Source organism: Bufo bufo, chromosome 3 (genome assembly GCF_905171765.1).
Source record: "Bufo bufo chromosome 3, aBufBuf1.1, whole genome shotgun sequence".
NCBI classification, from domain to species: Eukaryota; Metazoa; Chordata; class Amphibia; order Anura; family Bufonidae; genus Bufo; species Bufo bufo.
Window position 1 is genome coordinate 66,453,046 of NC_053391.1, and position 16,378 is coordinate 66,469,423.

The 16,378-nt window shown below is 43.3% G+C and overlaps 1 protein-coding gene across 1 annotated transcript in view; it reads left to right on the top strand.

Moving 5' to 3' along the window:
- The window catches only part of LIPI (lipase I), a 49,410-nt gene that overhangs the window by 29,765 nt on the left and 3,267 nt on the right, over positions 1-16,378 (top strand). Inside the window, exons 7-9 of the mRNA XM_040423234.1 lie at positions 2,095-2,190; positions 5,657-5,768; positions 11,721-11,894. Of these exons, the coding sequence (XP_040279168.1) occupies positions 2,095-2,190; positions 5,657-5,768; positions 11,721-11,894 (382 nt within the window). The remainder of the gene's footprint in view (positions 1-2,094; positions 2,191-5,656; positions 5,769-11,720; positions 11,895-16,378) is intronic.

A 16,378-nucleotide genomic window follows, 5' to 3' on the forward strand; every position in this document is an offset into this window, starting at 1 on the left:
GGAGAACCCCTTTAATTGACTCAGGCGTTTTTCTAAAATCTTGTATTAAAAAGCTTCAGCACATGCCAATGAGTCCCCATATTTATGAGCTCCTGATTTTCTCCGCCATCTGCTGCTGATTTAGTTAGAAAAAAATCTGTAGCAGAAGGTGGAGAAAGCTAAAAGCTCATGAATATCAGGACTCACCAGCATGAGCTGGAAATGTAAGAACCTAGCAGAATAAAACTGCTGAAAGATTCCCTTTTAAGAACTAACCTTTTTTTCAGATCTGTTTTACATGGTCACATTCCAAAAACCATAACTTAAATTTTTGTTGTTGGCAGAGTGGCATGAGGTTTATTTTTCTATCAATAGCACAGTGTGAGAGCTGTAGTTTTTGTTTTTGTGCCAACTTTGTTGTATATATTTTTGATAACTTTTTATTCCATTTAATTTTGGATGTTTTTAATTGTTCATGGTGATGAATAGGTTAGGCTATGAAGAAAGCGGAGATTCTAATTATGTTTGTTTTTCTTTATTTTTTGACATATGAAAGCAAATTAGTGTAATTTTTCAATTTTTTTTGGTCTTATTTAAAGGGCAACTGTAAGAAGGATGAACTCTATTAAACCATGTACAATGCCTGCTGGGGTTGATCTTGCTAAGCGATAACATATGTTTGTTATGTTAATCTGCCTTTTATGAGGAATATAACTTATATTGATTATGCTAGCTAGGTGTTTGGTGCACTAAGCTTTGGGCACGAGCTCCCTTTGTGTGCCTTAGCTCCACTTCTGTGTAGCTATTGGTACTCCCTTCACCCCTTTGACAGTGTCAGACATCTCACTTGGCCCAGGAATCCCGTCTCTGTGCCATAGATTGACAAAGTTGGTTCATGCACAGTACATCTGCTTCAGATTTCCCAGCAGAGCAGATTTCTACTGCACAGGTGATTATGTCATCATCCTCGCAGAAGAAGAGATACTTGGCTTTTCTTGGAGAAGACGTCCACTGCATCAGGGAGGGTTGTGACCTCTAATGACCATCTTCTCTTCTGGGTGGAGGATGATGTTATCCGTGCATGCCCAGTGGTCATCCACACTGCTGGAGAAGTAAAAGTACTACAGACATGGAATTACTGGGCCAGGTGAGATACGAGATTGTCAATCAAGGGGAAAGGAGTTAAGGTACACCAAGGGGCTCAAGCTTGCTCTTCTGTGCACTGAACTTCTCATGTGCATAATCATTAAAAGTTAAATTGCTCATGAGCGGCCCAACATAAGAAAGGTATTTTTTTGCCCAGAAGGATGTACCCTATCAGCCAGTATGCCTGGTTTAATAGGATTGGTCATGCTGACAAATGTCCATTACTTACTACTTGTAAGTTGTAAACCATGTATTCATTACTATTTGATTTTATTTTTTTACATTTTGGTAACATTTTTGGTGACCACTAGGGGGCTCAATCGCTAGTATAATACACTGCAGTTTATGTGTATTGCAGCCTATTAGCTCTGTTAGCAATATGCAGGGAGCCTATAAGGCTTTAATTTGGCAACCATGGGGGTTCATGGCTATCGTTATACCTTATCAAAGCCCTTAGATGATGTAGTTGCTATTGACAGCTGCATCTAGGAGGTTAAACAGTTACCTCCAATATTAGCAGATGTTACAGCTGACACCCGCTGAAGGCGCAGGATCAGCTTTTGAGCCTGCGCTATCAATGTACTGTATACAGGAGACTAATTCGGAAGGGGTTAATATATCTTTAAAGATGTTGCCATTTCTTTTTTTCTGATCCAGGGCCCCAAAATCCCTACGTTGACATAGATTTAAAACATGTTAGCTGCTAGTGGGAGCATGGGAGCTCGGTGCATACTGCCTTTATTGAGTTCAATGACTAATAGTCTGCAGTATGCTCCTTAGCTCCCTCTAGTGGTGACTGCAGGCTGAGAATAAAAAGGCATAAGCCCTAAAAAAAAATGTACAAATATTTATTTTCTACTGACCACAGCTGAATTTAGTTGTTTTGTATAGTTGCTGACCATACAATATGCTTGATGCAGACTGCCATCCACTGCGCAGCTAATGGCTTTGTTTGCGTATTTGTTACAGGTTTTTATGCTGATAAGTGGAAAGATTATCTGGTGGCGAAGAATCCTCCAGTGACGAAAGCTTATTTTGACACGGCTTCGAAGAAACCATTTTGCAGTGAGTGAAATTGAATTTGCATAAAATAAAAGCTGTCAGACTGAGATAATAGTGGCTCGGGGAAGTTGACGACATTTGCTTGGAACACTAATTGCTTTAGACTGAGCATTGTGAGCCGTGAATAATAATGCTGGGAAGAAGGGCTGCTCAGGGTACACGTTTTGTCTTCCGCTTTGGCCTAATTCTTTGTTGTAGCAGAGTTGGGGCTGATCCCTGCTCTTCAGACACGGATTTCTTTTCACAGAGGGACCTATTTAAATACTGTTGTGTGGTCAGAGCTGCTTTTGTTCTCTTGGTTGTGCAGTGATCTTTCATCTTTCCTGTGCTGCCGGGGCGCACAAAACAGAATTATCCCCGCCACTCCAGGGACAGGCTAAGCCCGCATCTCTCGTATAACAAAGAGAACAAGTGAACAACTTGACCTTGATTTAGAGAAAATGCAGTAAACATACAAATATAATTGCAGAAAGCACAGAACTAGGCTTGTAGATGTACAAGTAGTCATTCAGTGAATGGATAGTAAGTCACGGCAAGGGGAGCATTGTATTTTATATAAAGGAATTCAATGGGAGACATTGAACACGTAAAATGATATTTACACCCTGCTTAAAATGGTTATTATGGTGGGGTCCATAATTAGGTAAAAAAAAAACGCATGAACAGGGAATAGTTATATATATTAAATAGGATGTCCCTAGTGATTACATTTTTTACATATAAGGTAGAATAGCTTAAAAATTTAAAAGAAGCATTACTCACCTCACCACTGCCGATCAAATGCTTACTGGAGGACCGCTGGTCTCCACTTCCTGGTCACAGTTCAACACACAGAATGTGAGAGGGGATGTCTGCTCAGCCAATCAGTGACCACAGTGGTGACCAGGCTCAGACAGTGATTGGCTGAGCAGGCATCTCTTGGCAATTCTTGTGCACTGAGCCCAGACCAGATGGCCAGATAAATGGAAACCAGTGGGGATACAGTAAGCAAAATGGTTACAGTGGGGGACTGCTTAGATGAATGTTTTTTTTTTTTTTGCTTTATTTTTTTTTTTTTCAAACCCACTCGGCCCTTATATAAAAAATTTAAATATGTAATCCCTTTTCTAGCTCTAGATATGCTCAAACAAACAGACCGTATATTATAAACTTTTCTCTTCATTGAGCGCCATATGTAGAATCTTGAAGCTTTCTCTATCTCCTCTAAAATAAAATAAAAACTTTTAAATAGCTTTAATTTTTAAAAAGAATGAAGCCGTTTTGTCTTCAGTTCTTATACAGGCCAAAATGTCCTCATGGTTACAGATTACAAAAAACCTGTGTAGTCTTATCCAGCAACAATGTATTAAGATGGCACATTAGAAAAATGTCTTTCAAACCCACCAATTTTGGCGGGACCCTCAACCATCGTATGGGGGCCTCCTGCGCCTCCTCCAGTGGCAGATGTCAAAGGAGATAAGGTTGTGCAGTTAGATTTCAATTGCCCGATGTAATTGTTCTTGGGTGCCATGTTTATACGAGGTGCCAGAGGAGTCGGACATGAGCTTCTTCCCCTCTCTCCATTCACAACACATGCACACTTCATTTGATTGAGCAGCATGCATGTGTATGGGCGGATTGGGAGAGCTAGATTGGGTCAGATATTTCATGTGTATGATTTGCCTTGCTGTCCTTCCTCTGCCTCCTTCTTTCCAGCCTATAGACAGGAGGATAATAAGGGGCTGATGGAAGGGAGTAATACGTGACTAAGATGAGGAGGGAAGTAACTGATTTCTGTGTAAGTGAATTTCCTCAAAAGCACTGTCCGAAAGCCCGGGGGAGACCAACCTGCAATGACTCCTGCTCATGTTTACTGTTTTAGAAACAAATTCTATACTAAATTCCCCCTCAGTCTTCATTGTGGAAATATATATTATAGGTTTCACAGAATGGAAAGTAACGGAAAGGCAAAAAAAAAATATAATGCATTCATCATGTAAAGGGCCAGCAACCTCTAATAAAATGCATGCAGTCTGATTCAACCACCTGGCAGTACTATGGGTACTTTTTATCGGTATGTCGGGCAGTCTCCTCTATCTTGTGGAATATTGCTTTGGCACCCACCACACTTTGAGATGGACTGGCCACCTGGATCAAAGATCTCCACCTAACAGCTTGGGAATTGTAGAAAGAGCTAATAAGAATGGAATTGCACGCCTGTGCTTATTTGGGAAGATTGCAAAGTGAACTTACAGTGAGACTCAAGGAAGACTACTACCAGCATTGTTACTGCGGATGCACAGCTATTGGGAAGATTCTACTCTGTAATACATCTCAGAACTGTGCCTATTGCTGCTATATGTACTGCAACTTCCATTATCTATTCAGTCAATGGCGTTATTTATTGCAACCAAACGGATGTGGTCATTGCATTAATTTGCTGGGCCCTACCTACTTCTGCCTTCCTGCCTTGCACCCATATACCTAAAATCAATGGCTTCCCAGTCAACATCAGGCAAGAGCCCCTAAAAGTGTGACCCTAGGGAAGAAAAGATGCACTCTCCATTCACTGTATGGCCCCAGGGAATGTTGGAGTTAGGACAGTTGCACAACTACCACTCCCCTCCTCCTAGCTCTCCACCTGTGGGTTGCTGAAATACACAAGATGAAAATAACGTACACATCAGAATGAGTAAAATGATCATGTAAAAGTGTGTTCTTGGACTATAATGTTTGGCTATCCATAGATTTGATCACTGGGGGTTCATCCACCAAGACCCCCCCTTCCCCAGTCGTCATCATCATAAAGGGACCATAGCTCTCATGCAAGCTCAATAGATCCTTTTGATTAGGCTAGTTTCACACCAGCATTTAGAATCCGGTAGGATGTTCGGCGCCTTGTGTAAACATAGCCCTAAAAACGGTAAGTGAATAGGATTAGCTGTAGTACAAAGCAAAATGACTGCTCCTACGTAAGGCTAGTCTCCAACTAGCGCTTGGCGAATCTCATGTCATTCCGGCATTGCCCGAAGCCTTCAAGCCCCATTAACTGTAATGAGGACCAGTGGAGATCCGTTCACAATCCAGCAAATATGCCGATAATCGGCCAGAAGAAAAACACTGCTGGACAGCGATGTTTAAGCATCCAGTAATGCCGGAATGCATAAAGATAAGGCAAGTTATAGTCTGAAACTAGCCTCACGTAGGAGCAGTCATTTTGCTTTGTACTACAGCTAATCCCGTTCACTTGACATTTTTAGGGCTATGTTTATACGAGGTGCCGAAGAGTGGCTGCATCTCAGTAGAGGTGATTCTGGAGCTTGCATAAAGTTCCTCTTTAGGGAGAAAAGTTGGTATAGGGAGTCCTTTTAGACCAGAAAATATTTCTTTAAAGACAAACAATGGCCACTGCCATCGTCTTAACTCCCAGGTCTAGATTCTATTGCATGTTGGCTGGGTCAATGATATAAATTTTTCTTTTTTCTTTCAGTATTTCATTATTTCTTGGAGTTCATCACATTAAATGCTGAACCACGTAGTGGATACATCACCATCAAGCTTGAGTCTACATCAGGAAATGTTACAGAATCAAAGCTTGACCAGTAAGTAGTACAAATCATTGCTACATGTGACAGCAATTCTGTGAAGAAAAATTGGGGGTCAGTCAGCACATCCAGTGCGCAGATGCGCGTTGCCATGGCTTAAAGCACAAAGGCAAAAAAATGTACAATGCAACAGCACTCTGCAAACCAAATAAAGTACAATAATGCCAAAGTAATAGAAAGCATTCTGGTTCAAATGCTACGCTAATAAATTTGAGATGCTTGGCAAATCGTTTTGTACAAAATTATTTGGGCCCGTCTGCTAAACGTCAAGGCGATCTCAGTAAGACGGGAACCTAATACTAAATACCACATTAACTGGTGCCATACTGGCCTCCATTACATTCAGGGAATGCAGGTTCCACATGCATGCTGTGCCCACATTATATTATGCCTCTTATGCAGCCAAATGGCCTCCATTATATTCAGGGGATGCAGGCTCCTCGTGCATGCCGAACCCATACTATATAATACCTCTTTGGTGCCGGCCTCCATTTTGATCAAGGAATGCAGGTTCCACTAGCATGCTGAGCCCCACTCTGTATTCCACCCTACCTGGTGCCAAATGGCCTTCAATACATACAGGGAGAGTAGGCTACAGCTTTATAGCTATACTAATTAAAATCAGCCTATAGGCTGTGCTTTGCAATTTATTTTAGTATTGCTCAAGTGTTAAAGGGCTTCTGTCACCCCACTAAAGTCTTTTTTTTTTTTTTTTGGGCTACTTAAATTCCTTATACTTCGATATATCAATATATAGGGCTCTTACTTATTTTCGTTCAGTAGTTTAATCAAAAAACAAACTTTTATAATATGTAAATTACCTCTCTACCAGCAAGTAGGGCGGCTACTTGCTGGTAGCAGCCGCATCCTCGCCTCCTCAGCACTCCCTCAGTGCGCCTGCGCCGATGACGTCTTCTCTTTCGGTGACGTCATCGGTGCAGGCGCACTGAGGGAGTGCTGAGGAGGCGAGCCTCCTTCTCTCAGAGCGCCTGCGCCGAATAAAGACAGGCGCTGGATTTGAATTGCAGACAGGGCCAGTCAGAGGACGAGCGCGTTCGCTGGCCCTGTCAATCAACATGAGGATGGGGTGTCTTTATGAGAGGAGGATGCGCTGCTACCAGCAAGTAGCCGCCCTACTTGCTGGTAGAGAGGTAATTTACATATTATAAAAGTCAGTTTTTTTATTAAACTACTGAATGAAAATGAGTAAGAGCATTATATATTGATAGATTGCAGTATAAGGAATTTAAGTAGCCAAAAAAAAGGGGTGACGAAGCCCTTTAAAGATGTCTAACCAAATTTTAAGCGTATAAGGGTAAAGACAAATTTTCAGGTTTTCTGAACGTAACTGACGTGTGTGTGTGTGTGTATATCTATATATCTAATATATATATCTATATATCTATACATATATATATATATATATATATATATATATATATATATATATAATATAATGTGTGTCTGTCTGTCTAGACGTCTGTTGGGACGTTCTTTATGCGCGACCAAACGACTGGACCGATCTTCACCAAATTTGGCACACAGATACATCAGGTGTCCAGGAAGGTTTTAGACCGGGGCTCAGTTCTCTAGGACATACCGTTCCTGAGATATTTCCAAAAAATTACCCACATTAGCCAATACAAGCCTGCAAGTCTTTCTCTTCAAATCCCAACTGCTATAAACAGTTTTACTCCAGGTTTCCATAACAACCCAGCCATTTTTCTTACTGCTTAAAGGGGCGGGCAGTGTGGAGGACACTGTTATTAAATGGGCGGGCATTGTGGAGGTCACTGTTATTAAAGGGGTGGTCACTGTGAAAGTCACTGTTAAAGGGGCGGTCACTGTTAAAGGGGCAGTTACTGTGAAAGACACTGTTAACCCCTTAGGAACCGGGCTCATTTTCACTTTAAGGACCAGGCCATTTTTTGCAAATCTGACCAGTGTCACTTTATGTGGTGATAACTTTAAAACGCTTTGACTTATCCAGGCCATTCTGAGAATGTTTTTTCGTCACATATTGTACTTCATGACACTGCTAAAATGGAGTAAAAAAATAATAATTTTACTTATAAAAAAAATGCCAAATTTACCAAAAATTGGGAAAAATTAGCAAATTTTTAAGTTTCAATTTCTCTACTTCAATAATACATAGTAATACCTACAATAATAGTTATTACTTTACATTCCCCATATGTCTACTTCATGTTTGGCTCATTTTGGGAATGACATTTTATTTTTTGGGGATGTTACAAGGCTTAGAAGTTTAGAAGCAAATCTTAAAATTTCTCAGAAATTTAAAAAAAAACACTTTTTAGGGACCAGTTCAGGTCAGAAGTCACTTTGTGAGGCTTACATAATAGAAACCACCCAAAAATGACCCCCAATCTAGAAACTACACCCCTCAAGGTATTCAAAACTGATTTTACAAACTTTGTTAACCCTTTAGGCGTTCCACAAGAATTAATGGAAAATAGAGATACAATTTCAAAATTTCACTTTTTTGGCAGATTTTCCATTTTAATATTTTTTTTCCAGTTACAAAGCAAGGGTTAACTGCCAAACAAAACTCAATATTTATGGCCCTGATTCTGTAGTTTACCGAAACACCCCATATGTGGTAGTGAAAACTGCTGTACAGGCACACGGCAGGGCACAGAAGGAAAGGAATGCCATACGGTTTTTGGAAGGCAGATTTTGCTGGACTGGTTTTTTGACACCATGTCCCATTTGAAGCCCCCCTGATACACCCCTAAAGTAGAAACTCCAAAAAACTTACCCCATTTTAGAAACTACGGGATAGGGTGGCAGTTTTGTTGGTACTAGTTTAGGGTACATATGATTTTTGGTTGCTCTATATTACACTTTTTGTGAGGCAAGGTAACAAGAAATAGCTGGGTTTTTTTTGTTATTTACAGCATTCATCTGAAAGGTTAGATCATGTGGTATTTTATAGAGCAGGTTGTCACGGATGCAGCGATACCTAATATTTATAAAAAAAAATTATTTATGTAAGTTTTACACAATGATTTCATTTTTTAAACAAAAAAAAAATCATGTTTTAGTGTCTCCATAGTCTGAGAGCCATAGTTTTTTCAGTTTTTGGGAGATTATCTTGGGTAGGGTATGATTTTTGCGGGATGAGAAGACTGTTTGATTGGCACTATTTTGGGGTGCGCATTACTTTTTGATCGCTTGCTATTACACTTTTTGTGATGTAAGGTGACAAAAAATGGCTTTTTTCTTTTACACCGTGTTTTTTTAAATTTTTTACGGTATTCACCTGAGAGGTTAGGTCATGTGATATTTTTATAGAGCATGTTATTACGAACGTGGCGATACCTAATATGTATACTTTTTTTAATTTACTTAACTTTTCCACAATAACAGCTTTTTAAAACAAAAAATATGATGTTTTAGTGTCTCCCTATTCTGAGCCATATTTTTTTTTTTTTTTTGGGCGATTGTCTTAGGTAGGGGCAAATTTTTGGCGGGATGAGGTGACGGTTAGATTGGTACTATTTTGGTGGGCATACGCCTTTTTGATCGCTTGCTGTTGTACTTTTTGTGATGTAAGGTGACAAAAAAATGTTTTTTTTAGCACAGTTTTTATTTTTTACGGTTTTCATCTGAGGGATTAGCTCATGTGATATGTTTATAGAGCCGGTTGATACGGACGCGGCGATACCTAATATTAGTTTTTTCTTTATTTTTTTACCAATTTTTTTAACTTTATTTGGGGGAAATTGTGTTGTTTTTTTTTTTTTTTTTTTTTTACTTGAAACTTAATTTTTTGGGGGGGAAACTTAATTTTTTAAACTTTTTTTTCACTTAATTTTTTGTCCCACTTTGGGACTTCAACTTTTGGGGGTCTAATCCCCTTTACAATGCATTCCAATACTTCTGTTTTGGAATGCATTGGCTGTATGAGTAATACAGTGTGCATTACTCATACAGCTTCCTGCCTGTGAGATTCAGGGGGCTGGATCTCACAGGCTCTTCACCGGAAGGCAGGGCCGATGCCTAAGTAAGGCATCGCGCTGCCTTCCATGCCATCGGTTCCCCATTACAGCCGCACGGGGACCCGATGGCACCTCCGACCACAACTCCCGTAAAAGCTGCAAACCTCAGTTCTGAATTGACACGGGACCCCAGCTCATTGTCCCAGGGTGCCTGCTCAATGATTTGAGCAGGCACCTTGTTCCGCGCGGCCACTGTGGGGGGTCAATGTTAAAGGGGTAGGCACTGTGGAGGTCAATGTTAAAGGGGCAGGTACTGTAGAAGTCACTTTTATGGGGGAAACGGTCAATATCTTTTTACGACACACTGAAACATAAAATTAAATACAGATGTAGCAGGGGTAACACACACACACTCTTAACTCTCTCAAATTTCCTAACTCATCGCGCTATCTTGAAACAGAAGCCATTGAAAAGCAATTGCTTAATGCGTTTAGTTGCATTTATTTTAGATAACATGTCTCATAAAGCATGTATGTTAACCCTGCCACATCCGCAGATGAAATAAACCCGTGCGAAGCCGCGTCCTTCTGTGTGTGTGTGTGTATATATATATATATATATATATATATATATATATATATATATATATACATACACTGCTCAAAAAAATAAAGGGAACACAAAAATAACACATCCTAGATGTGAATTAATTAAATATTCTTCTGAAATACTTTGTTCTTTACTACATAGTTGAATGTGCTGACAACAAAATCACACAACCAGCATATGGTCTCACAAGGGGTCTGAGGATCTCATCTCGGTACCTAATGGCAGTCAGGCTACCTCTGGCGAGCACATGGAGGGCTGTGCGGCCCTCCAAAGAAATGCCACCCCAGACCATTACTGACCCAATGCCAAACCGGTCATGCTGGAGGATGTTGCAGGCAGCAGAACGTTCTCCACGGCGTCTCAAGACTGTCACGTCTGTCACATGCTTTCATCTGTGAAGAGCACAGGGCGCCAGTGGCAAATTTGCCAATCTTGGTGTTTTCTGGCAAATGCCAAACGTCCTGCACGGTGTTGGGCTGTAAGCACAACCCCCACCTGTGGACGTCATATCACCCTCATGGAGTCTGTTTCTGACCGTTTGAGCAGACACATGCACATTTGTGGCCTGCTGGAGGTCATTTTGCAGGGCTCTGGCAGTGCTCCTCGTGCTCCTCCTGTTCCTCCTTGCACAAAGGCGTAGGTAGCGGTCCTGCTGCTGGGTTGTTGCCCTCCTACGGCCTCCTCCACGTCTCCTGATGTACTGGCCTATCTCCTGGTAGCGCCTCCATGCTCTGGACACTACGCTGACAGACACAGCAAACCTTCTTGCCACAGCTCGCATTGATGTGCCATCCTGGATTACCTGCACTACCTGAGCCACTTGTGTGGGTTGTAGACTCAGTCTCATGCTACCACTAGAGTGAAAGCACCGCCAGCATTTAAAAGTGACCAAAACATCAGCCAGGAAGCATAGGAACTGAGAAGTGGTCTGTGGTCACCACCTGCAGAACCACTCCTTTATTAGGGGTGTCTTGCTAATTGCCTATAATTTCCACCTGTTGTCTATCCCATTTGCACAATAGCATGTGAAATTGATTGTCACTCAGTGTTGCTTCCTAAGTGGACAGTTTGATTTCACAGAAGTGTGATTGACTTGGAGTTACATTGTGTTGTTTAAGTGTTCCCTTTATTTTTTTGAGCAGTGTGTATGTATATATATATATATATATATATATATATATATATTCTGTATATTTCAATGCAGTGCTGACACCTTGTACAGGCTGTGGCCTGTTACTACTAAGGAACGCCTTCTCCCATCTCAGCGAGGGGAATGCGTTCCTGCTTGGGAAGTGTGCTTCTGGGTTTTTTACCTCTAGGATGCCATGGTCCCATTTGAGTTCATTAACCTTTTATTATGTTTATTTTTTTTCTCCAGAGATGCTATCACATATGAACAAAATAAAGAAGTTACCTTACTGGCCAAGTTTGATAAGGAGCTTGAAGAGATTTCAAAAGTTTCTTTAATGTTTACCACCGGTTCCCTCATTGGACCAAAACACAAACTGCGAGTTATAAGGATGAGACTGAGATCTTCTTTCCATCCTGACAGGTAAAGTATCAGTAACATACTATGGTAACCAGCTGAAGCAGAAAAGAATGACCAATGTGTAGGGAACGTCATACTGGCTAACATGATTAGATATTTTCAGGGCTAGTTTATTGCTTCATTAAAATGTATCCAGTGTTATGTAAAAAAAGGAAGATAAGGCACACCGATGAATGCAGTTCAGGTTTAGCAGTATGATCAGTTAGACTTTTCATTACCAAAAAGATATATATACAGTACAGACCAAAAGTTTGGACACACCTTCTCATTCAAAGAGTTTTCTTTGTTTTCAGGACTATGAAAATTGTAGATTCACACTGAAGGCATCAAAACTATGAATTAACACATGTGGAATTATATACATAACAAACAAGTGTGAAACAACTGAAAATATGTCATATTCTAGGTTCTTCAAAATAGCCACCTTTTGCTTTGATTACTGCTTTGCACACTCTTGGCATTCTCTTGATGAGCTTCAAGAGGTAGTCCCCTGAAATGGTTTTCACTTCACAGGTGTGCCCTGTAAGGTTTAATAAGTGGGATTTCCAGGACGTCCTCCATGACAGCACCCATGGAGGATGTCCTTACTGGTTTCTGTTGGGACAGGAAGAGAGACAGTTTAAAGGGCCCCTCCCACCCCCTTGCTCCAGTGTTCTTCCTGTCCCAACAGGGATAGGAGTAGTTAGACAGCTCTCTCCTAGTAAGTTAGATAGGGAACGGGGGCGAGTCTGGTCGGGGGGTTCCTACCTCTCCTCTTCAGACTCCGGCAGGCCCCCGAACCAGCACCACTCTGGGAAGCGGTCCCCTGGTTAAGTCCCAGTTTCTCTCTCTGGCCGGCCGCATGAATCGGGGACGCTGTTGCCGCTTCTCCCCATCGGAGCTCTGGGCTCGGCTTCGGCTCCTGCCTCCTCTGACGTCAGTTCCCGGCCGCGCTCACGTGACCGGAAGCCACTACGCGTCACCAGGAAGTAATGGCGACGCGCATCAGCATGCTGGAGACACGCCGATCCGGTGGTCTCGCATGTCCTGGGGGTTGACTCTTCCCCGGAATAAGTCCCCCTGGGAAAGAGCAAGTGGAGGCGGAGTCAGGCGGCGACGGGCGGACCGGTAAGTCACCTAAATCTTATTTAAGACGCCAGATGGCAGCCTGGTAGGTTGCATCATGGAGGTCCAGGCGTCCAGCAAGCTTGAATCTTGTTCAGACTCCCCCGTCCAGGCCCCTGTAAGTAGTCACTTGCATACTTCGTACAGGGATAGGTCCTTTGCTCAGCAGTTCCCTAATGGCCTTATCCTCCCTTTCTCTTAGACTTCTAAGGAACCAGGGCACAGGCCTCATGGGGATCCCAAAAAGAAGGGCAGGAAATGCCCGACCTGCCAGACAAAGCTTCTAGAGTCATATAAGAAGCAGCTATGCCCGGAATGTATTTCCAAAATTATGAAGGACGAACGGGCATCCCTGCTCTCAGATCTAAGGGATATTGTAAGAGAGGAGGTGCAAGCGGCAACCTCTAGCCAGACACCCCCTCCTCCTTCCCCCCCCTCCTCCAAAAAAGCCAGGATCCAGTCAGGCTCTGACTCAGAGGAAGAAGGGTTATGTGTCTCAGACAATGACGACATAGAGTCCCTCCATCAGAATGAGCAGAGGAGATACTTCTTTTCGTCTGAGGACTTAGATTCCCTGCTCACCGCCATTAGACAGACCATGGCTATTGAGGAGGAGGAACAGACTCGTTCGGTGGAGGACGAGATGTTTGGGGGTCTTAAAGTCAGGAGAAAGAAGGTCTTCCCAGTAAATGAAAATCTTAAAGATCTCATCACAGAGGAATGGGCTGACGGCGAAAGGAAGCTCTTTATTCCCAGGGATTTTAAAAATCGTCTGCGGTTTGACCCAAAGGACACTAACCTCTGGGACGAGGTTCCCAAAGTAGATATCCAGGTGGCCAAGGTCGTGAAAAAAACCTCAATACCCTTTGAGGATTCGTCACAGCTAAGGGACCCCATGGATAGGAAGCTAGACGGCCTGTTGAAAAAATCCTGGGAGTCAGGGGCAACCGCAATTAATACCAACATTGCAGCTACTTCGGTTTCCAGAGCCTTAATCTTAGGGATTAATCAACTGGAAAGTCACCTCAGGGCAAGAACATCCAGGGAAGAAATCCTAGAGTCTCTCCCGCTTCTAAAGATGGCCTCTAGTTTCCTGGCGGATGCCTCAGCGGAGACCATTAGATTCGCAGCCAAGTCCCAGTCTCAGACTAACGCCGCTAGACGGGCCCTCTGGCTCAAGTCCTGGTCTGGGGACGTAGCGTCAAAGAACAGACTCTGCTCCATTCCGTTCTCTGGCTCATTTATGTTCGGCCCAGTTCTGGACTCTATTCTCCAGAATGCGGCAGATAACAAGAAGGGGTTCCCTGAGGAGAAGCCTAAAAAACCCCAGCCCTTTCGGAGACCCTCGGGCCAAAATCAGACCAGGGCCTATAGAGGGAAAGGAAAATCGGGCCGCTGGAGCTACCCCAAGGGTAGAGGTAGGGGTTTCCTCTTCAACCCCAACACCAATACAGGGAAACCATGACGCCAGACCAGTGGGAGGGAGACTTCGTCACTTTTGGGAAAGATGGAAGAGAGTTACCTGCAATCAATGGATCCTGGACTCCATCAGGGACGGCTTCAGGATAGATTTCAGAACTCCTCCTCCCCAGGTGTTCCAGGTGACCTATTTCGAATACCCTCTCCTCCAACAGCAACTAAGGTCACATATTCAAAACCTCCTGGCTCTGGGAGCTATCACCCAGGTTCCTCCTCCCCAGCAGTTCACAGGCCATTACTCAAGACTTTTCTTTGTGAAGAAGCCAGACGGGTCGGTGAGGACAATCGTCAACTTAAAGTTTCTGAACAGGTGGGTGACGTACTACAGGTTCAAGATGGAGTCAGTAAAATCCTCCACTCCTCTGATCCCTCCAGGTGCTCACCTTTGCACATTGGACCTCAAGGATGCGTACTACCACATCCCCATACATCCCCAACACCAACAGTATTTAAGGTTTGCGGTCAAGTACGGAAAGGAGACCTCTCACTACCAGTTCCAGTGCCTGCCGTTCGGTATCTCATCTGCCCCCCGCCTATTCACAAAGGTAGTATCCGAAATGATGGCCTTCCTTCGCCAGAATGCAATTACAATCGTGCCCTACCTGGACGACTTCTTGCTGATAGCAGACTCGGTTCAAAAATTACTGGGGGAAATCCATCAAACCTTAGCCCTATTCAAGGACTTGGGGTGGATCGTGAACTACCCAAAATCCGACTTGATTCCGGACACAAGAAAGGAATTCCTAGGCACTCTCCTGGATACAAGAATACAACACTCCTTTCTTCCAGAGAGAAAACAGACCAATCTGAGACAAAAGATAGAGTTGTTCAAAAAGAGGAAAACCCACTCAATCAGGGAAGCCATGCAGATCCTGGGACTGATGACCTCCTGCATCTCAATAGTACCCTGGGCCCAGTTCCACTCCAGGACCCTCCAGAATGCAGTTTTGACAGCTTGGAACAGAGATCACCGTTCTCTGAACTCCAGGATGAAAATATCGGGAAAGGTGATAAAATCCCTGTCCTGGTGGACAGAACCAGGGAATCTGGAGAAAGGAGTCCCGTGGAATTTGACTCCAGCCATAATCGTCACCACGGACGCAAGTCTGAATGGCTGGGGGGGGGGGCATGTGAACCAGCATCTCTTCCAGGGTTCCTGGGTCTTTCAAGACAAGATAAGATCCTCAAACTACCGGGAACTGAAGGCAGTGCTGAAGACTCTGAGAGCAGCCAAACATCTCCTCAAGGATCAGCACGTCAGGATCCTATCCGACAACATTACTACGGTATGTTATCTGAAAAGACAGGGCGGTACCAGATGCCCGCTCCTTCAGGATCTAGCAGATCAGATCTTCAGATGGGCAGAAAGGGAAGTTCGGTCCATTTCAGCAACCCATCTAAAGGGGTCTCAGAACTCGAGAGCCGACTTCCTAAGCCGTCACAGGATCGACGCGGGAGAATGGAATCTGAACAAACAGGTTTTCAGACAGGTCTGCCAGCTATGGGGTTATCCAGAAATAGACCTCTTCGCGTCCAGGGGGAATTCTCAGCTGGACTGTTTTTACTCGCTAAACCCCAGCGAAAACCCAGTGGCAGTAGACGCCTTAGCCCAGACTTGGGACATGAAACTGGCCTACGCCTTTCCTCCTTTTCCCCTAATCCCGGCAGTCCTAAAGAAGATGAGGACCAGTGCCACCACTCTGATCCTGGTCGCACCAGACTGGCCCAAGAGAGCTTGGTATCCCATCTTGAGGGAGATGTCGATCAAAGACCCGTACCCCCTTCCAGACAGAAAAGATCTGTTAACACAGGGACCTCTGGAGCATCCCAATCTCAACAAGCTGAGACTGACTGCTTGGATCCTGAGAGGCAAACCCTTAGGAAGAAGGGTCTCTCCGATCAGG